Source organism: Petaurus breviceps, unplaced genomic scaffold (assembly GCF_028583685.1).
Source record: "Petaurus breviceps papuanus isolate PSGF00001 unplaced genomic scaffold, PetGlider_PUasm1.0 90897, whole genome shotgun sequence".
Taxonomy (NCBI): domain Eukaryota; kingdom Metazoa; phylum Chordata; class Mammalia; order Diprotodontia; family Petauridae; genus Petaurus; species Petaurus breviceps.
Window position 1 is genome coordinate 4762379 of NW_027187374.1, and position 24933 is coordinate 4787311.

At 34.3% G+C, this 24933-nt stretch overlaps 1 protein-coding gene across 8 annotated transcripts in view; it reads right to left on the reverse strand.

Moving 5' to 3' along the window:
• Nucleotides 1-1799: 1799 nt before the first annotated feature.
• Nucleotides 1800-24933, reverse strand: part of ZBTB21 (zinc finger and BTB domain containing 21) — a 46014-nt gene continuing 22880 nt past the window's right edge. For 6 of the 8 annotated variants that reach the window (XM_069074884.1, XM_069074883.1, XM_069074881.1 and 3 more), the window contains one exon: nt 1800-8862. In XM_069074884.1, coding sequence (XP_068930985.1) covers nt 5685-8849 — 3165 coding nt within the window. In that variant the 5' untranslated portion in view covers nt 8850-8862 and the 3' untranslated portion in view covers nt 1800-5684. The other 2 variants (XR_011165813.1, XR_011165814.1) reach the window with 2 other exon arrangements.

Sequence of the window (24933 nt, forward strand, 5' to 3'; positions counted from 1 at the left end):
CCTAATGTTTCTGCTTTTTCTCTCTGCATGAAAAGCTTATGACTTGTGACCTAAATGCATTTCATGTTTAGGAATTTTATTTTTTACCCTCTCTTAATGTTGACAATAAATACGGTCACCAACATGGTAAATCAAAATTGACAGAGTGTATTGCAAGAAGTTAGTCAGCTTGACAAAGTGACACAGTACAAGAAGGAGGATTCCCTTTATGTTCAGGGGGAAAGGCCCTATAACTGGAAGCAGAGTGGCTATGGTGGTCAAACAAATACGATTTTTTTTAAGGCCAAGACCACAAAGATTATGTTGTAGCTGAATGTGTCAACTCCAAATGCAGATGTAAGAGAATGTTGGCCATTACAAGAGGAAGCATTTTTAAATGAGGAGACAAAAGTTTGAGCGGTCCAGTTCTAAGCTTCATCCTTTTGTTTTCATAACAGACATTTAAAATGTTGGACTTAGACTATTTACATTCCTTGGCTTTGTATTAAATGTTTTCGGAAGAAAAAGGTTTAAGTAAACCAAGCCATACTGTGTGAAATTTTCCCCATGTAGAAAAAGTTAATTAGTGCTTGGAGATGTGGCTGAGTACACAACTTTGAACATTAGATTTTAATTTGGCTCATACAAATGACTATTAATAAATCTTAATTCAAAATCTTTTGTCATTAAGAAGACAAACTAAGGAATTCTGTCCAGCCCTGGCTCCCAGCAGTTTTGTTAAAACTCAGCGCCTATATGCCCAGTCAATGCAAGGATGATGGCAAAACAGGGATGATACAAGATAGTCAAGATACATAGTTTATAGATTAGTTCTATTGGAGTCTAGCATATCTGTAGTGAATTCATCAATTTCAGGGTTGCCCAATTTCATGGTATTATAGTAATGAAGTGGCTACTTCTTACAGGTACTTAGGTCAAGAGAGAACTAGTTAATAGTTACCTAAATACTTTGTAGCAGATCACTAAAAGGATGGTCTGCTAATTAAGAATTGCTGATGGTATTAATTATGTGATAAGGTAGAAGTGACAACTCTTTAAAAAGATGACTTGTAATAGAGAAGTCTTGTAAAGAAGTTGCTGATCTTAAAACCAAACTGCATTTGAAACAGTAGTTACTTTATTGTCATTAATACTAGACTATGAGCTATAGGAAGGCACAATGTTGTCTTTCTTAAACTTGGTATCTTTCCCCAGTGACTGTTACATTGCTCTTTAGATAGGGGGTACTTAATAAGTGTTTGAATTAGCTAAAATTTTTGGTCATTTAGGATTTGCATATGGAATTCTCTTTTTGAACAGTTTTAAATTTTTTTTTTCAAAATATATTTGTTCATAGTCTTCTGGCTTTTCTTTTAGGTTTCCTCTCACTTTTATGAGCCTCTTTACCTGCTTATGAGCTAGGTTATTATGACTGCAAAGGTCTCCAAAACTGAGTTATCTTCAGTCTACTTGTTTGCAAGATGGGTTGTTTGGGACCTTAATCAGGGTCCATGCCTAGAGAAAAATACAGGGAAAGAAACTAACCCCAGCTGTATTAGGACCAATATCTCTCAGGATTCCTCTTCCCTCACAAAATGGGTTAGACTAATTTGTTTTTTTTCCTGACAGGCAACAAAGCTGTCCCCAGGCTTGACCGGCCTGTGGGGTCAAGGCTCAAGCTGAACCTCCCTTCAATTTCCTGGTGGTCTCTAGCCATACTGACAAGTTGTCTGGTCACCTGACACAAAATGGATCACCTACAGGGAGCTGTTTAGATTTGGTTGATGAAGCAATGGATTATCATTAGATTAAAAGACAAATTTTTTGTTAGAAATGAAAAAAATTTATTCATAAATAAAATTCAACAATGATTTACTGTATGAAGATATAGCTATAAAATATGCAGGACTATAAAAGAGCTTTTTTTCTTCCCTTCACAGTCATTTTAATCAGAATTTAGAAGCAACTTCAAGTGGTTAATGTCAAAAGGAAAAAAAAATACACCACTTAAAACTAGGGCATTAGTATCAGAATAGCTTGCAGGAAATTCTGGTATATATATCAATGAATAGGACTAAATGTTACTGAACTCTGTTATTTGCAAGGTATATCATCAATTCAATCTGTGTTTTTAAAAGTTTTACAAAATCTGATATATTTTTCTTATTTCAAAATCCATTATTTGTCTCTCTCCCTCCTTGTGGTAGAATACCACAATAACACAGGACACAAACATAAAGATAAGCATTAAACTGCTATATTAAATTTAGGCAAAAACAAATGCTCCAAATAACAAATCTAAAAAGAGTACCAGAAAAATCTATTTTTAAAAACTTTTAGGTTTAACAATATTTAGTGCTTGTATAGATAAGGCCATTATCTCAGACTGATTCAATTCCATGGCATCCTTCGCTTTTACAAATATGTTTCGGCAAGATGTCAAATGCTAATAATCAATTAAGAACATGAAAAATATAGGAACTTGTTTTTGCATTATTTCTAAGTCCCTTTGGTAGGAAAAATCCAAGTAATCTAAATAATTATACTTACACAAACACCAGTGCAGATGATACACACAGACTGCATTGAAAAAATAAAATGGCTGAATTTAGTGGAAAACAAAATGGCCGATTATTCTGAGAACAATTTAATTCTTTACTATATTCCTCTTACCTCCCAAGTCAATTCTCCACTAATGGTTACATTTAACTTTTGTTCCACATAAATTACTCTTATAAGTACCAGTTAACATTACATTGCAGAATTATAGTATTTATAATGTCATGGTACATTTGGGAACAAAGTCTATATGTTTCTGGAATATGAAAGAGTGCTATGCATTGCTTTCCCTACATGTAATGTCTAAAGATAAAATTATCTTTTTTTAGACAAAAATACAGCTAAAACTACTGCTGGTCCTTTGTATTCAACTAAAAATATATAAAAACTCATTTTAAAGAAAAAAATTTAATTAACATTAAACTTTGTTTCCAGCTTTGAAAAATATAATATGTAACTTTTCCATTGCTTATTTTGATAAGAAACAGTCTTTATGCTAATCTTTTAATGTAAGAAAATGGCTACTCAATACCTAAATTCTCACATTAGCGAAATATACATTAAAACATTGTGATCTTCCCATAAATCCATTTCTGAGAAAGGTAGACAACTTGAATAGTTATAAAGAGCTGCAAAAATAAAGATAATTTATTTTTAATTATCAATTTGTCTCGATGTGGAAAGGCTTACATTAACAAAAATTTCTTAAAAGCTCATTAAAAAATAACAAAAGCAACTAACTTTATGTAAGAAAATTTACTAAGGTCACATGAATGGAAGCATATTTCACTTCTTACTCAACAAAACAAACATTTTCATGTCCAAATGGCATTTAGGATTCTATATTTAAAAAAAAAAAGAACAGAAAAAACATTAACTGCCATGTAAATATTTTAGATTCAGAAGTTTATTTGGAGATCTTGTGTTCCTTGAATGGATAAGAACATTAATTTAAAAACACAAGACAAAACACCCTCAAAATTAGAAATTTTACTTTAATGTTAACACATACTCAAGACTGTATTTAGATTTTTAAAAAACTGTAACTGATTTTCAAAAATGCTTAAAAATGTTCAAAAACCGAGCATAATAATTAAACCTGTGATATATAATCCTACAATCCAAAAAGATACTTCATTAATGCATTATTCCAGATGAAGTTAATCTGATTAATAATTATGCAAGCAATAATAACTTCTGGAAGGTATCTTCTTTTTGACAATAAAAGTATGTAATCTTTCCCAAGTATTAAAGATTTGAGTTACAACACAGTATAGAAGAAACACTAATAAACACCAAAGCCTCTAGAATTGTCTTTAAAAAAAGGTACTGTATTTCCCAATTTTATCTTTCTTATGCATAGCTTTCCTCTCAAGTAAAAGTAAAGGTGGCAATAGTTAGCTTTCCTAAGTTTAAAACAATCAGTAAGGATAAAAGAGGATACAATTATGAATATCATTTCAGATTTTTAAAATGACTTGGAATAGCTCTTCATATGGGAATAAAAGACAAAAATTCATATAAGATTAAGAAGTGTACAAATTCACTTACATTTTTCACAAAAAGGTGTTTCCATGTATTATATAATAAAAAAAATTGCAATACTAATATTTTCTCTCCATTGGTCTAGAACATGAGTAAATATAGTTAAGAAAGATGTAGTATGATCTTGCTCTACTAGAGCAACAGCAGATCCTTTTCCTAGTCAAAGGAGTTTCTTCCCCCTACCTGCCAAAAAGAATATACTTTCTAAAACTCCGAAATTTAATTCATATTATCTTTACAAGGATTAATTCAATACTTTCATATTATTCCACTCTACCCTGACAAAAATTAATTTTGGAACTTTGCCCTCATTTTTAACAACTTTTTTTTTTTACATCTTTCCACTATTATTACTACCATGTGAAAAGGATAACCCCCTAACGCATAGAATTTTAACACAAGCCACAAAAAATAAGTGGACAGAAAATACATATGTATATATATTATATATGCCATTCTGGAAAAAATGTAGAGTTTGGCGCTTTTCCCCCAACTTTGAATTATAACATATATGTTATTTTAAAATATAGTCTACCTACTTCATGGTATTTGATATCTATGTGCATATTCCAACTTTTTGTTCAAAAGTACAATTAGTATTATAATGAAAAGTTAGTGCCATCTGTATGATGTTCCTTTTTACCCTAAACTATCTGTTTCAGTATTCAAGTTCTAATACATTCCATCTTAAAAAACATAAATAGTGTAAACTATGAGAAACACAAAACTTAGAAAATCCATTCAAATGTTATTTGTATTTAAGTGCTACAGTTTACATTACAACATAGTGGAGTACTGTTTTATTACAATTACTGAAGCTATTGCAAACTGTTAAATCCTCCCGTTAAGCAGTACATTTTAATTTCTGAAGCCTTCTTTAGCATTTAACCACTGTAAATAACGGTACTAAATGACTAGTAGTTTCTCAGCTTCATATCAACTCAAGTATCACTATTACTATGTTGAACTTTGCTTCATTAAAATTTTGCACAAGAATAATATACTAATAAAAAACCAATTCCACATGACCATAAGATATAAAAACCTTTCTGTTAAATGTTGGAATAACTCATGAAAATCGAGATTTATACTTATTATTGCTAAAGGATACTAAAACCTAAATCAATGCAACAAAATACTAAATCCACTTCTTCCCTATAAACTTAACTTCAAGAACATGACAAATATTTAAGAATGTGACAAGTATTTAATAGAGCTTCAACAGAATATATGAGTGTTCAATATAATCAAAACAAGAAGTCGGTTATAGTATTCTGCTAATTTCAACTCACTGTTAGCAGCCAAGATTTGAAAATTATAGTGACATCATGGAATGAAGAACTATAGATGCAATAAAGATAAAATTCCAAAGTTAATAAATTTAAATTATTCTATTAGATCCCAGACCACAATACTTTATTTTTCAGAAGTCTATTTAGAATTCTATCTTCTAACATCAGTTAGTTTAAATCATCTTTAAATCCAAAAAGTTCCAACCTTTATTTTTTGCCGTTTTAGCCTCTTAATACTTGTTTGAATCTTTAGGTTGAACTTCTTAAATATTCTGGAAATAATTTCCAATTTCTTAACAGATGAGTCACTTAATTGTTGTGTGTTTGTTCATGACTCCAAAGACTAAATGCAGTTTTAAATGTCCTGTGACAAAGCTTACACATATATTGCCTTTTAAATGTGATTGCTGAAAGGGGTGGGGCATGATAAAAGAGTGTGTCTGATTCTCGGGGAATAAACAGTTTCTCAGTAGTAGATGGACTCTCAGACAAACCAGTAGGGCTATCAGGCTCTAAAGGCTGAATTTTGGGCAATGGTGGAGGCAGAGGTGGTGGTGATGGGGAGTGAGCTGGTGGGCATGACTCAGGCTCTTTCCGTACAGATTCTTCTGCAGTTTGGGACATATGGGACTGGAAATGGCTCCAGAGACGAAAGTTAGTACGAAAAGCTTTGTTGCATACATGACAAATAAATGGTTTCACAGAGCACAAAAGCTCCTGATGACGTTCTAACTGTTTATGCACAGTAAACATTTTCCCACACTTCTCACAGGGCCATACACCAGAGTCTTTATTACATACTGCCTCTTTTGAAGCTAAATTAGTTCCAGATGCATCATCTTGAGTATCTTCTATGGGCTCTTCCTTGATCTGAATTTTAAGTTGTTTAGAAACACTTAGGTCTTCAGGAAGACATGAAGAGTCTTCTGAGTCAAAATTAATTTGTTCTGAAGAATCACTGAATACTCCATCTTCTTTTGTGGTAACAAAATGGTTTACTTTATTAACCTCAGACTGGGACTGCAGTTTTGAAGTACTAGTTACTTCACCATTGTGGTCAACAACAGGAAGAGAAAAGTTTTCTGGTGGAGCCATGGTATTCTGATTATGAACTTCAACTTGATGGCGCCAAATACTAAAAGAAGATTTAAAAGTACGCATACATTCAAGACAAGTCAACTTTTTATACTCACATTTACTTTCATGCTCATGCTTCAGTTCTGGGGAAAAGAATCTAAGGCTGCAATAAGGGCAAACTGTAGCATTTCTGCATAATCGTTCATGGTTTCCTTGTTCTAAAAGAGAAGAGAGCTTAGCATTGCAGAGGTGGCACTGGTAAACCTCCTTTTCTATTGAGCTTTCATGAGGAACATGTTCTTTTTGTTTGGTAATTTTATTTACTCCTAGCGGTTTTTCTCCTGGGTGCATTTTTATGTGTTGTTTAAACTGAGAAAGAAAACGGTATGCTTTCCCACAATAAGTACAAATGTATGCTCCTTTGGCTCTAGATCTTAAGTTCCTTTTGATGACTTGTTGTGCTTGTGAACTGGTTTGTCCCTGAAAACCTGATTTGCCACGCCTTAATTTAATAATCAGAGCTTTTTTAATTTCTCTCTCTCTGACTATGTCAATCAACTTTCTTTGGAATTTTTCATCCAAGACAGCATGTGAACTAGAAGCTGGTGATGGGTTCTTCACAATTCCATGTTGTGTCTGACAATGTGTCCAGACTTTGAAGTTCGTATGAAATCGTTTGTGACAAATATCACAAGCATAAGGTTTTTCTGGGTTATGGTACATATTAACATGACGATGAAGACCTGCTGTGGATCTAAAAATTTTAAGGCAATGCTTGCATTTAAATTTTCTATTTGGTCTAGTTTCTTCCAACTCACTAAATTCATCTTTACTTAAATCTGAATCTGGGAACTCAGCATCTAGGTGAGCAGGGCTTGAGTTTTCTTCAAAATTATCCTCTGATGCAAGAGAACCACGCTCATTTACCTTCAGTTTTTTAAAGGGTACCCTTCGGTCAGCTTGAAATTTCCTTTTTGTTACAACTCTACTTTGATGACTTTGATCTTCTTCTATCTTAAAAGAAAAATTTTTATTGACTGATGCTGCTGCATCTCCTATGGTGACCCTGATTATTTCAGAAGGATCTGAAAGTGGACTGCTAGGTTCAGTTTTTATTCGTACCTCTGTAACAGGTGAGGCTATCTCCCTTTCTGATGACTGCGAGGCACTGAAGGACCTAAGGCGAGGTGGGTGTATGACCTGTGTCTGGTCAACTAGTACTGTTTTTTCAGAAGACTCTTTCAAAGATGACTTTTGAGATACAGCACTAAATATATTCTCTGGTGCATCATTTGTTATTGAGGATGATCCTTGTGAGGTTTTCACACTAACCGAAGAATACATAGGAACCTGACTATCCACTGATAGTGATCGTCGGAGAAGACTCTTAACAAGTGGACCACTTCTGTCGATACTTTGGTTTCTAGGACTTGGTCCACCAGATGGGATCACTAATCCTAGTTTTGAGTAGTACAGTAAATTTCTATCTTCCCCTTGACTGCTTCCTTTGCCAGTTTCTTGTAACAGATATGGAGCCTCTGATGAGCCACAAAGAGATAAAACAGGTGGCTGTGGCTTTTTCAAAGATATTTCTATAGCTTTCTCTCTTAAGGGCTGACCACATATTCCTTGTTTATCATCTGAAGTTTCTCTGTCCTGTGGGGGTTTTGAAGGCAACAGTGTATTTCGTTTTACCAAACCACTTCTACACTGATCATTCAAAGATCCAGAAGGCTCAATAAGCTTGGGATAATTCAATGAACTTTCTTTTGGCCACCTCCCTTCATTTAATGACAAACTGTGAAGTGGTTCAATTGGTTTTGTGACATGTGGTCTATTAGTATTATTCTTGACTGTTATGCTAGGTGAAGGCTTTGACATATGGCTTAGGTCATGCTGAATTTGACTGGTATTCTTTCCCTGTGCTTCAATTCTGCTTTGACAAACAATAACACTTCTTTTTTGAGAGCTACTTTCATCTCCTTCTTGAAATATTTTTTTCTTATTGGGACATGCTGGAAAAGAGATCTGTGGCGTCTTGGAAACAATGTTAGTAAGGAAAGAAATACCAAGACTGTAGCCAAGTTCTTGCACAGCAGCAAGGCTGCTTTTCTCTACAAATAAAGATGAAGAGTAAATATAATTTAATACATTATCAAAAGCATCTGGTTCACAGAAGTCAAGTTGAAATACTGTTTTGGACTCATTTTCTTTATTTGTGAATAAAGTCTGAAAATATTCACTGCTGGCAGCCAAGACGTTTTTATGAGCTCGAAATTTTTGGTCTCCCACTATTAGAAGAACATCACAGAGCTGTCCTTTGAGACGCTCTTCATTTAGAGCGCTTAGGAGAGAAATGGCATGTGCTGGATTTATATAATGCAGAAGTCCCTCCATTGTTTTGGTTTATCTGAAAAAAAAAAATTGTATGAACAATCTTAAATAACATTGAAAACACATGTTCAAAATATCATGTTTCTTGATGTGAATAAATTACATTCCATAGAAATCACTAATACTGAAGAATTATTTAAAATAAAGTTTTAACAGGTATTTGCTGACAGAGAGACTCCTTGAACTAAAAGGGGCATACTTATAGGGCTTTTCTTAAATAAAATTCCTTTTAAAGTATGCCAAAAATATTCTTCATGAATTTATCATAATTAGAGGAGAAAAATTATCTAAATTGGAAAAAAAAAGTATGAACTATACCATTTAAGAAATGTAGTTTTAATTGCCTTCTACAGAAGTCCTATTCCTAACCCTTATCCTGGTACTGAGTTGACTCTAGGTTCTAAAAGGATATGGTAGTACCATGCAAACCGAACTATGTGTTTTTTTTAGATAAGTACACAGAAGTTGGTCACTAGGTGACAAATTCTTTGGATCATGAAACAAACAAAGGTAAAACTGGCTCCAATCTTATACAAGCCCTTTTCCTTCCCTAATGATAATGGCAAAGCTGAGGAAGATAGAGGAAAAGGAGACAAAGAATCAAAGGTTTTACATAAAGGTCTATAAATTTAACCTGTTTATATTCTAAATGCCAAATCTTTATTCAGTGACATAATAGTAGTGGAACTGCATCATAGCAACATCGACTTTTTCTCTATAAATGAAACTGGAAGATAAGGGATTTGCAGCTAAATGAAGAATGGTTCATAAGCTCTCTCACAAGAGGCAGATAAAAGGGATATGCAGAGTTGGCTTTATCATGTGTCTAAAGACTAGAAAATATAGTTTTATGGGAAATTTGATAATCTTGTTTTGCAGTACTCAATGAAAATAAGCAAAAGGTTTACTATGAAGATAACTGTAGGTTTTGAGACATCTGTTCTGCTGAAGAAAAGGAAATAGTGAAATCCTAAAACTCAAATAAGACTCTCCAGGGACTTCAATATAAAGAAAACACAGGAGAGGAGGCAAAAAAATTTTTTAAATAATGTGAAACATGACTCAGAAGAGTTGAAAGAGATTGGACCTGGCAAGCACTCAGAAAAATCACAAAAATGGAAAGTGACAATATCTTTAGAGATAGGAAATTATTGCTTAAACACATTTGGGTCATTCTGGCAGGATTTGAACTCAGGTCCTCCTGACTCCAGGGCCAGTGCTCTAATTACTCTGAGTTTATTTTATATTTGGCCACTTTACTGAAATTATTTATTGTTTCAACTAACATTTTAAAGCTGAATCTCTAGGATTTTCCAAGCATATCATATTGTCTGCAAAAAGAATTTCATTACCTCACTGTCCATTCTGATTGCTTCAACTACTTTTTCTTTTCTTACTGTTCTTGCTAGCATTTCTAATACAATACTTAATAATACTAGTGTTGATGGGCATCCCTGTTCTTATTGGGATGACTTCTAGCTTATCCCCATTACAAATAATGCTTGCTAATGGTTCTAGGTAGAGGCTTATCATTTTAAGGAAAAATCCATTTCTATCTATGCTGTCAAGTGGTTTTTTTTTATATAAGCATACAAAAGTAATATATTTTGTTTATTTCATAATTTATTTTTCTGTCCATTTTAGAGAGGCAATATTACATAGTAAATAGAATGCTGCAATTATAATAAGGAAGATTTGGATTGAAATATTATCTTTTTAAAAAAATTTTTGGTCTTTATGTTTACTTTTAGTTTTACGAGATTCCTTGAGTTTCAAATTTTCTCTCCTTCCCTCCTCCCCCCCCCCCCCATGACAGCATACAATCAAGTATAGGATCTGCAAATACCTTTACATTAGACATCAATCAGGTTATAAAGGATTTATCAGATGGAATGAACAATGGGAAAGAGGAAGCAAAACCAAACAAGAAAAAGATCAGGTAGTTTGTTTCAATCTGGATTCAAACTTAGTTCTTTCTAGTTCTTTCTCTGGATGTAGACATCTTTCTCCATCATGAGTCTTTTGGGGTTGGCTGTCTGTTTTTAAAAGGGAATGAGTATTGTATTTTGTCAAAAACTTTTTCTGTATCTATTGATAGAATATGATTTCTGTTACTTTTTTATTGATATACTCAATTACATTAATAGTTTCCTTTATGTTGATACCATCTCTGCATTCCTGGCATAAATTCCACTTGGCCACCATGTATAATCTTTGTGATAAATTATTGTAGACATCTGGCTAACATTTTATTTAGAATTTCTGCATCCACATTCATTAATGAAATTGGCCTATAATTTTCTTTCTGTTTTTAACTCTTCCTGGCTTAGGTAAGCACCATATTTGTTTTATAAAAAGGAGTATGGTAGAACCCTTTCCTTACCTATTATCAAAATAATTTGATAATGGAATTAGTTGATCTTTAAATGTTTGGTGGAATTCACCTATAAATTCACCTGCTCCTGATGCTTTTTTCCTTAGGAAGCTCATTTAAGTCCTGTTCAATTTCTTTTTCTAAAATAGGTCATTTAAAAATTCTATTCCCTCTTCTGTTAATCTAGGCCATTTATATTTCTGTAAACAGTCTTCCATTTCACTTTTAATTTGCTCTTTTTCTGGTTTTTTTAAAATTGCATATCCAATTCACTGATCTGCTTTTTCTCTATTTTAATGTAAGCATTTAAAGATAAATTTTCATCTGATTACTGTTTTTGCTGCATCCCATAGGTTTTGATGTTGTGTCATTATCATTCTTTTTAATAAAGTTGTTTTTATGACTTGTTCTTTAACCCACTCGTTCTTTAAGATTAGGTCATTTAGCTTCCAATTAATTTTCAATGTGTTTCCATGGTCCCTTATTAAATAACATTTTTATTACAATATGATCTGAATTGGATGCACTGAATATTTGTTTTTCTGCATTTAATTACCTAGTTTTTATGCCCTAATATGTGGTCAATTTTGTAAAGATACCATGTACCACTGAGAAAAAAGTATATTTCTTTCTTTACCATTCAAATCTTCCTGGATATCTATCATTTATAGCTTATCTAAAATTCTATTCATCTCCTTGCCTTTTTCTTATTTTTTTAAAAATTAGATTTATCTACTTCTGAGAAAGGAAAATTAAAGTCCCCCATCATTCTAGTTTTGCTATTTCCACCTGTAATTCATTTATCTATTCCTTTAAAACTTTGAATACTGCAGAATTTGGTGCATAAAGGTTTAGAACTGATATTACTTCATTATCTATGATACCTTTTATCATAATGTAGTTTCCCTGTTTACCCCTTTAATTCTACTTTACCTTTCACTTTGAGATGATTGCTACCCCTGCTTTTTTTTTTTTGCATGAGCAAAATAAATTCTATTCGAGTCCTTAATTTTTACTCTGTGTATATCTCACTTTAAAATTTGTTTCTTCTAAAAAGCAAAACAGGGGCTTCCTTCCTTTGAAGGAATGTGAAGGACACCCAGGGAAAAAGAAAAATTAAACCTCCCTGTTTACTGCAAGCCTGCTTCTGATTTGATTTCTTTGGATGAAGATACTGAGGCTCTGAGAGGTGATGAAGAGGATAAAGCACTAGATTTGGAGTCAACTCAAATCTTGCTTCAGTTTATTAAATTGTTATCAGGAGCAACTTGAGAGTTAGACTATAATGGAAAGCTGAGTGCCGCAAAATCGACACTTTGAAAGTGTAGTGCTGAACAAGACTTTTGAGAGTCCCTTGGACAGCAAGGAGAGCAAATCAGTCAGCACTTAAAGAAATAATTCATATTATTCTTTTGAAGATCAAATATTGATGCTGAAGCTTAAATACTTTTGACAGCATAATTTGAAGACAGGACTCCTTGAAAAAGACCCTGATAATGATAAAGATTGAAAAGAAAAGAAAAAGGGAATAGCAGAGGATAAGGCAAATAAATACTATCAACGAAAAAATGAACATGAACTTGGATAGACTTTGAGAGATCATGAAGGATACCAGGTACTGTGTGCTATGGTCCATGGGATCACAAAGAGTCAAACGATGACTGAACGATTAACAACAACAATGTGGAATTTCTTTTGCTCTACTGTCTAATAAGGGTTTTCTTTATTTTCTGTTGGTGGAGGGTAGGGTGGGAGGGAACAAAAATGGAAGGTAGTGAATTGAAAAAATAATTTAGAAAATTAATAACATGAAAACTTGTCCAGATATCAAATATAATTATGGGCTTATTATTATGAGTGTTATAATATGGCAATTAATTGATCAATACAATAAATATTTATTAAATAAAAAAATAAAAAGCAAAACAAAACATCATCAGTTTCTGGTTTTTAATTCTGTCATCCATTTCCATTTTATGGGTATGTTCATCTCATTTACATTCAAAGTTATAATTACTAGTGTCTTCTCCCCCTCTTTTTACCCTATCCATCCTCAACATTAAATTGAGTTCTTAACCACTGCCTCCCTAATCCACACTCCTTCCTTATCCTCTCCCCTTCCCCTTTTTTATATACCCATCCTTCTAAGTGTCCCTCTCTCATCCTCTCCCCCTCCTTTTAAAACTTCCCCTCCCTTATCTTCTCCCCTTACACTCTAACTCCTTAATTTATACTTCTATTTCTTGATCTGCATACCCTTCTAAAAGTTTCTCCTTTATCCAATCTCCTATCCCTTGTAAGTTGACTTTTTTATACCCTTCTAAATGTATATTATTCTCTCTTTAACGTAGTTCTGATGAGAGTAAGTTTAGCATAACCAGCTATACACCCCCTCCTGCCTCTACTATTAACAGTTCATTCATTCACACCTCATTTGTATGAAATACTTCCTTCATTTCACATCTGCCTGCCCAATTTTTAGGATCATTCCATCATAATCAATTTAACCCCAAGTCTTCTATCTATGTATGCTCTTTCAAAATACTCATGTAATGATAGTATCCTTATGTGTTAAAGATAACTTAAGAAGTAAAGATTTTGCATCATTAAGTCCTTTATAAGTGGTCATTAATGTTTACCTTCTTATGTTTTTCCTGAGTCTAATAGGTCAAATTTCCATTCAGCGCTGGTCTTTTCTTCACAAATATCTGAAAATCCGTTAGTTCAGGAAATATTATGGGTCCCCCCCCCTTTCAGGATAATACACAGCTTTGCTGGATTATTTTTTTCCTGCTTTTTGGAGGGCAATTGGGGTTGTGTCTTGCCCAAGGTCACACGGCTAGTTTGTGTGTGTGTGTGTGTGTGTGTGTGTGTGTGTGTGTGTGTGTGTGTGTGTGTGTGTAAAGTGTCTGACGCCAGATCTGAACTCAGGTCCTCCTGACTCCAGGGCCAGTGCTCTATTCACTGAGCCACCTAGCCACCCTGCTGGATTATTCTTGATGCAAGCCCAGCTCCTTTGCTCTTCAGAATATATTGTTCCACATTTTTTTTTCTTTTTGGAGGGGAAAGCAAGGAAACTGAGGTTAGCTGACTTACCCAAGGTCACACAGCTAGTGTCAAAAGAGTTTGAGGCAGGATTTGAACGCAGGTCCTCTTGATTACAGGGCCGGTACTCTATTCATTGCACCAGCTAGCTGCCCCACCTTTTGGTCTTTTACTGTAGAACCTGCTAAATCCTGTGTTATACTGTCTATAGGTCAACAATATTTAAATTGTTCTTGTTTTAGTTGCTTATAGTATTTTCTCCTAGCCCTGGGACCTTAGAAACTTGTTTAAGATAGTGCTGTGATAGGGGTGGCCAGGTAGCACAGTGAGTAAGAGCACCAGCCCCAGAGTCAGGATGACCTGGGATCGAATCCGGGCTCAGACACTTAGCACACACCCAGAAATAACTGGCTGTGTAACCTTGAGCAAGTTACTTAATCCCGATTGCTTTAAAAAAAAAAAAAAGTGCTGTGAATTCTTATGGGTATAAGGATGGGTATTAAGATTAGGTTATAAAGCTTCCAATTCATTTTTAATGTGTTTGCATGGTCCCTTAATAAATACAATTTTTATTATAGTATGCAGATGGTGATCAGTATTTTTTTCTATTTTACCTCATTCTAAAACTTCAGAGCACTTTTTCTTGAGCTCTTGAAGTATATTGTGTACTTTTTTTTAAATCACAAGTTTCAGGTCTTTCCTTGGTCTGTCCTCTAGGTAAGTTGTTTTTCTAATGCAATGTTTCACGTTGTCTTCTATCTTTTCATTCTTTTGATTTTATTTCTTGTTGTCTTATGAAGTTGGCTTCCCCTTCCCAATTCTAATTTTTGAGTTATTTTCTTCCCTAAGCTTTTGAATCTCTTTTCCCAATTGACTTTCTTGATTTTTTTGGGGGGTGGTGGTGAGGCAATTAGGCTTAAGTGACTTACCCAGAGTCACACAGCTAGTAAATGTTAAGTGTCTAAAGCTGGATTTGAACTCGGGTCCTCCTAACTCCAGGACCAGTGCTCTATCCACTGTGCCACCTACCTGCCCCAATTTTCTTGCATTATTTTTTTTCCTAATTTTTTTCTCAACCTCTCATTTGATTTTTTGAAATCCTTTTTAAACTCTTCCAAATACTCTTTTTGGGCCTATGAGCATTTTGCTTTTACCTCTGAGACAGAAGTAGCTATTTTTATTTTAAATAATATTTTACCTCTCCCCCTCAATTACATGTAAAAATAATTTTTAACTTTTTTTTAAGTTTTGAGTTCCAAATTCTATCCCTCCCTCCTTTCACTTCCCCCTTCTGAGATGGTAATTTTATATGTTATACATGTGCAATCATGCAAAACATTTCCATATATTAATCAATTTGTACAGGACACACACTCATACAAAGTGAAAACAGAATGCTTAAGTCTGTATTCAGACAGCATTGGTTCTTTGAAGGTAGATAGCATTTGACATCACAAGTCCTCTGTGAGTATCTTGGATCACTGTATTGCGGAAAATAGAAAAGTCATTCACAATCCCTCATCATACAATTGTTGTTGCTGTGTACAATGTTCTCCTGGTTCTGCTCACTTCACTTTACATCAGTTCATAAGTCTTCTCAGGTTCTTCTGAAATCCTCCTGCTTGTCATTTCTTATAACACAATAATATCCCATTATAATCATATACAACTTGTTCAGTCATTCCTCAACTGATAGGCACCCCCTCAATTTCCAATTTTAGCTACCACAAAAAGAGCTGCTATAAATATTTTTGTACAAATGGGTCCTTCCCCCCCCCCCCCACACACACACCTTTTTTTTGGGAGGATGGGAATCTCTGGGATATAGATCTAGCAGTGGTACTTGGGCATAGTAGAACTATCTGTCTTATCTTCACTCTCTTCTTCTGAGTTTGAACTTAGTTCTTCTCTATCACCATAGTAACTATTTATGGCTGGGTTCTTTCTCTTTTGCTTACTCATTTTAATTTTATTATCTTTTTAGATAATTTTTTCTGTTAATTTTGTATTATAGTCAGACTCTAGTCCCGAGATGTGAGGGATAATATCTTAGGCTTCAAGTTTTGTGTGCTGTTGTTTTCTGAGTTCCATCTAGGGGCCTGACTTCAGGTATTTCTCTCCAACCCTGAGCCACAACCACAACCCTCAGTAATGCCATCACCACAAACATTCTTGTTCCTTGCAGTTCCTCCTGAAACTGCAAGCTTCTTCCCTGGAACCAAAACCAAAGACTCTACTCTCCTGCAAGTGCCCATAGCCAGCAGGGTCCCTGCCCTCTGCAACTGCATTCACTTGACATGTACTCTCTCCTCCTTGCCCTCAGTCACAGCCTGGGACTGTATCTGGACACCTGGGCTTGCTATCCAGAGGTGGTGGGGAGCCCTGCAATCTTCCCTTGATCAGCTGTCCTCCTTCCCCACTACCCTCCAGCAAGGCTAAATTAGTTCTCAAAGCTGAGGCTGCCCACAGGACTGATTCTTTGTTGATTCAGCACAAACACCCAGAGGTATATGCACTTTTAATCAGCTAAGAACCACCCCAGGAGGTTGAGTCTTTCCTAATATTCTCCAAGTTGTCTTAGGGAGAACAACTGCTTTATCCCTTCTTTTAATTATTTGTGCCACTCAAAGCTCACTTTGAGGTAATATTTTATATTGTTTGGGGGGGGGGGGATTTAGGAGAGCTAGGTAATTTCCTGCTTTATTTTACCATTTTCCCAGACTCTTCCATCCTGCAGAGGTATTTCTAACACAAGAGATATGGGAAAAAGAAAGGCCTAAATGTCCAAATTGTAAATGTGTTTGTTAAAGTTGACAAGCATTTCCTAATAAAGTTTGATTTAACCCAGAAGAATGAAACAAAATACAGATATTAATTTATTATAAATCTGAACCCAAAGAACTCAAAACATGCATCACAATCTTTATTAATGGAACTGTAACACCTCAGTAACGCTTAAGTTTATTTCAAACACTACATTTAGAATAAGGACCTTTTAGGCAAAATACATAATAGGAAAATTACCTTTCTTCCAAAAGGGTGTCTAAATACTTTATTAGGACATACTTTCTCAGACTACATGTATTACAATCTTTTGACGTCTGCAATAAGAACCTCACAGATTCAGGAATTCAAATAATCACAGCAGTCAAGGCCTTTATTCAATGTCTCCTCATATACTTGGCATTCAGCCATAATGAATAGGCTTACTTCTGTATAGTATTGAAATTAATTCTTCTTCAAATGTTTGGTAGAATTCAATTGTGAATCCATATGGTTCTAGATATTTTTTCTTAGGGAGCTCATATATGACTTATTTAATTTCTTTTTATAAGATAGGATTATTTAAGTAATCTTTTTCTTCTGTTAACCTGGGCAATTTATATTTTTTATCAATATTCATCCATTTCATTCAGACTGTTAGACTTATTGGCGTATAATTTGGCAAAATAACTCCTAATAATTGCTTTAATTTCCTCCTCATTGGTGGTGAATTCCCCCTTTTCATTTTTGATACTGGACATTTGGTTTTCTTTTTTAAATGAAATTAACTAGTGGTTTACCTACTTTATTAGCTTTTCCATAAAATTAGCTCCTAGTTTTATTCATTAGCTCAATAACTTTCTTTCAATTTTATTAATCTCTTGATTTTTAAGATTTCCAAATTTGGTGTCTAATTATCTCACCTCTGTACAGACTACTGTGATATTTCCTCAAAGTTTTTCAGGTCAACTTCATGAATTATTTAGAGTGAAACTACAGTTTATATATTTCCATCCTTACTGTTACACTGGGCATAGTAAGTAATTGGGCAGAATCTCCTAGGTCTCATCAAAACCTTATTGCTCCAAGGCAACTGGTAACAAGGTAACTGCCAAAATTATTACACACTCAAATTATTCCAACCCACCCAATTCTCTTAAAAGTTGAACCAGGGGTGGCTAGGTGGCGCAGTGAGTAAAGCACCAGCCCCGGAGTCAGGAGGACCCGAGTTAGGTTCTATTCTCAGACACTTAACACCCCCACACACACAAAAACTAGCCGTGTAACCTTGGGCAAGTTACTTAACCCCAAATGCCCTTCAAAAAGGCCAAAAAAAAAAAAAAAAACCCCAAACCAAAGTTGAACCAAAACAAGGTCTGCTAAATTCCAAACACCTTAAAGAGTTGTGCTCTTTTACCAGCTAAGGCTTCAAATTCATTAAAGAAAAAAAAATAAAGAATGAAATAAATCACTAATTGTTTTTCTTAAGTTCTATGGTCACTCTTTTATTCTGACCAGCAGCTTAAATAATTACCCATTAATTTAATTTTCTTTAGAGCAAAGAAATTAAATCTATTCTCATTAGCCAAAACCTTAGTTCTCACTGTTTAAGTATCCTGAGGACCTGCAAAAAAGGACTTCTTTTGTTTCTTTCATTCTTCCTTGTACCTCCTGGAGTGAATTCTCATATTGAAATGCTGTAACCATCTAGTTTGCCTCACTAAGGGTTCAGCTGCTTGATTTATACCATGAAAGCTCGCTTACTCTAAGAATATTCTAGAACTGAGGTATCAAAATGCAGGCCCCCCCCTGCCCCAGTGCAGTTAGAATAAGATTAAAATGTAATTGGGGTGAGTGGAGAAAGGATAAGCATCTATATAGTGCCTACTATGTGCCAGGCTAAGCACTGTATAAATATTATTTCCTTTGATCTTCACAGCAATCTTGATATTACAGCTGAGGAAAACTGCGACAAACAGAAGTTACATAACTTGTGTAGTCACATATGTAAGTGTCTGAGGCCACATTTGAATTCAGGTCTTCCTGACTCCAAGACCAGCATTCATCCAATGATCCATCTAGCTACCTAATTGGAAAATATTTAACAAACAGATTTAAAAACAGTAAAACACAGATAAAATTTTTAAATGAATCAGTGGCTCATTTATTTTTGAATCTGATACCACTGCTTTAGAATACATTCTTCCAGAACTTAGGATACATGTCAGATCCTCCTTTATTTTCCTTTCTGTCTTTTTCATAAATTGTAAAATTAAATTCTAAGGTTTCCAATGTTGTGTCTAGAAACAACAGGAGTCTGAACATGGGGTAAAAAATTAGAGGCTGAAGTGACAAATGTGTTTTCATTCAAATATAAAAGACCAACAGTTTAAATAATTACCCAAGCTACTAAACCCCTTCTCTCTTCCTTGTCCAAACTACCTCTCTTTTACCTGCTCTTCTCCAGATAACAGTATTCTTGCTATTGCTCCAAATTACCTTCTTCACTTCAAATAACACATAATTCTCATTTTAAATCTTTGGAGAGAAATGGCAAGTAATGCAGCAAAACTATTTAGAACAGGGATTTAACAGTAATATACATAGGCTCTGAAAGCCAGATGGTACTAGGTATGCTAAGGAAATGGCCACCAGCATATTCTGTGTAATCTGTACTTGAGTCAGAAGGTCAAAACTAAACTTGCAACTTTAACACTAGCAATATGATTGTGAAGTCAACAGGGATAATATTTGTAATACTCCACAGAGTATGACTAATGAAAATGTTCTACAAAATTTTGGTAAATATATATATGTGAATAGTTTATTATTAGCCAGAATTGTCCAGGCAGATAAAAACTGGGTATCTTTTACTTTCTATCTTCTATCCCCCCCAATATTCACCTTCCAAGCTATCCAATATACATTTATAGGACTGTTTCAGTCATTACATTCTTGATATGCCACTTGCTCTTCCCTTAAACTTAAGTTTAACCTAGAAAAACCAGTTCTTTCACAGTGGTCCACTTCTAATCTACATTGTAACTACTCAGAAGGTGCCAGCTTTTTTACTGTAATTACTGTGCCTTCTGAATTCAAATTAACCCAAGTGAAAAAATAATCATAGTAATATACTTTATTTAGCTAGAAAGGAGAACAAAAACTTTTGATTATAGACTATTAACAGCTGACCAATGAGTTCAAAATCTCAAATTCTGGTGCTTCTTCAATTCCTCAATCCTCATTTACTGCAAAGTGCAATTGTTCTTGAATTACTCTCTTCAATGAATTCTTCTGTTTCAGACATAATAAAACCAATGGTAGGTATTCGAAACTTCAGCTTTATTTAATTGGGAATACAGAAAGTTCATAATTTACAAATGGCCCATATATGCAAACAACTACCCTTACTCTACCCTAGACAATTCGAGACAATTCCCTTACTTTTTATCATCTAACTATTGGAAACAGGTTGGAAAAATATGTTTCATTGGAAACATACTTGGGGCTTTTAGAAACTTCAGAAATAAAATGAGGAGGAAAGCTATAAAAAGAAAAATGCTTTAGAAGAACAAATGCCCACAGGCACATCCTTATACAGTATGTAGTAGCACTCTTCAATCAATCAATCTGAAATTTTTCACTTTTTTGTTTCACTATCTGAAAAATGCAAACACTTCTGAAAGGACTGAAGGACAATTAGTCATTTACCACTTAGTATCAAGTAAATAATTACTTTCTTAACACCAAACTAAGATCAATTGCATTTTGGAAAGAGAAATTTTTATTTGGGAAGGAAGTTAAGGAGAAACAATTTTAGAGTACAGAAACACTTTGCAAATGGTCAAGTCTGGGTAGGGTGCAGCAGTGGTGGGGAAGAGAAATAGGGATGCAACAGTGATACTGAAAACCAGAGAAAAAGGTCTCTTGGGAGCAGATGGGGTGTACAGAAAAAAGTACATATACTCTATTTCAAGTTTATCTTGGGCTAACTCTACAACCAAGTATGGGGAAGAAGGCACTCTTTCCTTCCCCTGTCATCTGCTCCCAGCATCCCAAACTCAAATTAGTATTACTGGAACTGCAATTCAGTTCCATTATGTGTTAAATAAACTTTTTTGCCTTAGATTAGGAGCCTACCATTTATAGCATTGTTTTTAAAGCAAAAAGAATTCCAAGGTCTAAGAAACAAATTTAAGGGCAAACTTCTGGAATATAACCCATTCAGAAGTTGGGAACTATCTATATAGCTAACACTTTATTATCTATGACATATAGGAAAAGAATGGTTTCTCTTATGACACAGCAGTATATTATCAATAGACTCTAAGATAATTATCTCAATTACTGATGACCCCAGATGAGACAGACTAGGTTCAATCAAGATCAACTTTTCCACCGCAATAACCCTTAAGCACCTACTACAAAGTAGATTTTGCTTCAGGAGATTTAAGTTCAGGAAAAAGAGAGAGACTGGTAAAGTTGCAGTACTATCTAGAAAAATTCCACAGGTAGTGTTTTGTGTACTTATCTGAATGTTTGTCTGTCATTGGTAATTACTATATTGCCTTTGCTACCCTGTCTAAATTCCTGAATAGTCCTGGTCTGGTCTGATAAAAATCTCGAGAGGTCACCACAATCCCTATCACTAGTGATATAAATCTGATGGTGTTGACTTGAATAGTCACTAATCTTTATGGGATCCCTCAAGTTCTAGTAACTCTGGTCTGGTTCTGATAATTCTGGTTTGTAAAAACTGGCAGTCGGTTTGGAAGTTAAATTATTCCTAATCAAATCAACTCCTGATACAAGAATTCTAGTCTGATTACACTCTGCTCAAAAAAAAAGCAGTATAGGCTGTTGAACTTACTCCTAATATGAAAACTCCAGTCTGGTTAAACTCTGTTTTAAAAAATATATATATATATATTTTTAACAGTTTAAACACACACACACACAGAGACAGAGCACAAATACCAGGGAGTCATCTTTTGATTTTGAAATATTGCATACATACTTAAATTAATTGAGGTTTCATACCCAAATTGTCTCTCCCCAATGTCTACAATTATTGCAATTCTAATGCTAAATTTGTCACCCCAATAAACAGGTACTTCCTTTAACTGGGAAAAATAACTATTCACAGTAGTTAATTCATGACCTAAATGGTAATACTTTTGGCCACCTTTATAACTGAATCTATTGGATCAAAATTAATCTGTACTGGTCTCTGAAGTATAGAATGCTTAAACTGAAAGACAATGAAATTATTTTTTAATACTAATTCAGAAATACATTCAACTAGATTAATGTTACTTGATAGGCAATAATTGCTGTGTCTATGTCTAAAAATACTGTTTCATGTTGGCATTGTGCTAATAATTTCTCACATTAAGATTTTTGAGAAACCATGGTATAAGAAATGTTAATTGGGTAATTTGACTGTATCATTAGAAAAACTCCTCTTTCAATTTGAATGCTATAAAATTATGAATTTGAACTCACTTATTAGAGACTTTTCTTGTTATGGTTAAAAAAATCGGTATACTTTGCCTTAAAATAAATAATGACAACAATTAATTAGACTTGGAGAAAGTTTTTTAGTGACTTGCCATGTCCTCTAGATCTTCAGCCTTGGTAAGGTCAAAAAATCTATTCACTTCGTGAAAGGAGGTGCTACAAGAATGTACTAAGGAGAACTTGTCTAAAATATTATGACAGGATGCCAAGGTGTAGTGGTAATGGGAATTTGAATATCTTCCCTGCCCTTTAATAGACCTAAGGGAATTTGGACATCTTCCCTGCCCCCTAAAAGGTTGAATGTAATCACATGGAGCCTGTGGTGGGAGGAGTTTGCCGAAGGGTGGAGCAGAGCTCACAGGAAGCTGGGAGTCAAAGCAGCTAGATGGTGGGAGACAGAGAACGCACCCAGGGAGACAGCTAGGCTTATGAGTGTTAGTTTGTGGGAAGGCTAAAGCATGGTGTGGCTCTCTGCTGCGTTGTGGGTTATTAACTTCTATGGTGCTATGATGGACTTGGTTTCCTGGTGCTGGGATTTGGTTTCCTGGTGTCTGCATAAATGTTTTGCTTCTGCTGTCTATATGGAGAGTATGTCATATTTTGTTTTTGAGAACTATGCTGGCATATTTACAGTTGCTGTGAATACTGCATTGGCACTACACAAGAATATAGGATTCTATTGCTTTTATTTTAGTCTTCTGAATTTGTGACCATTACTTGTCTCAACTTCCTTATGCAAATAACTAAGGAAATTAGTTCTTAGACTTGCCACCTCCTTACTCACTGGCCTAACAGTCATATATTCATGTATAACATATATCCTCAAAGAGGGAATAGGATAAAGATGTGATATGATTTTTTTTTTAAAAAGGGTTTAATTTTTAATGGATTAGTAAGTTTCACTTGAGGGCAGCTGGGTGGTACAGAAGATAGAGTGAGCACTGGGTTTGGAATCAGAAAGACTCATTTTCATGAGTTCAAATCCAGCCTCAAATACTTACTAGCTATGTGACCCTGGGCAAGTTATTTAACCTGTTTACCTCAATTTCCTCACCTGTAAAATGAGTTGGAGGAGGAAATAGCAAACCACATGCCAAGAAAACACCAAATGGCACCACAGAGTCTGATACGACTGAATGACAATGACAAGAAACTTCATTTTGGGGAAAGGCAAAAAGAAACTATTTCTAGCTCGGAACTAGGATGCATGTGTTTCACGTGTTTTCCATACGATATAAGAATATACTAAAGAGTTCACAATAACTGTAATTCTATTAGTAGTCTTAGAATTTCAACTGTTGTGCCAGTGAAAAACAACGGAAAAGGCCAAGTATTAATTGCTCATGGGCAGGCCAGGCCAATATAATAAAAATGACAATAGTTCCTAAATTAATTTGCTTATTCAGCAGCACACCAATCAAACTACCAAAGAATTACTTTGCGGAGTCAGAAAGAACAATAACCAAATTCACCTGGAAGAACTAAAGGTCAAGAATAACAACAGAATAAATGGAAAAAAAACCAATAAAATAAATGAAAAATAAAAAAAGATGATGGAAAATGGGAGCCTAGCAGTACTAGATCTCATACTACAGTCATTCCATGACATTTGCAGGTTTCACATTTGTGGTTTTATTAGCAGGTTGGCCATCACTAATTAAATGGTAATTTTTGGAGATTTACAGCATACTATGGAAAATCATGGACAAAGCACATATGGAAGGAAAATTTTTAAAAAATTATCAAGTCATGAATGCATAAATATTGTATATTATTAATTTATCATTTACTACCATAAGTATACAAAAATTTATTTTAAACAGTTAAATTTTATTAAAAGTTTTAGTGTGCTAAAAAACTATGAGTTGTGCACTTTTGGGGAACACTACCTCTTTGTCTCTCTACCATCCAGAATTAATCATGTTATTTTCTCCTACAGTTGATCTATCTCGTATGAAATCTGTGAAGCAGCTGCTGAAGCTACACTGGGAGCTGCAAAGATTCTTACATAGTGTATGAGATACCAATCTCTTTCATGCAGAAACTGTAACTTTTTATGGGTAAAGTACATTGTTTTACTTCTTTTTGTGTTAAATAAATATGATCAGAATTAAAAATAAAGATTTGGGGCGGGGCCTAGGTATTCAGGAGTTTTCACATTTTTGGGGTTCTATACCCCTAACCTCTATGAATGTCAAGGAATGACTACGTATTACAAAGCTGTAAAAATCAAAACAATTTGGTACTAAGTAAGAAATAGGGAGATTTATCAGTGGAACAGAATAGGTACATACAGGGAAAAAAAATGAGCACAGTAATTAACCTAGTGCTCAATAAATCCAAAGTTCCTAACTACTGGGGGAAAAAAAATCACTATTTGACAAA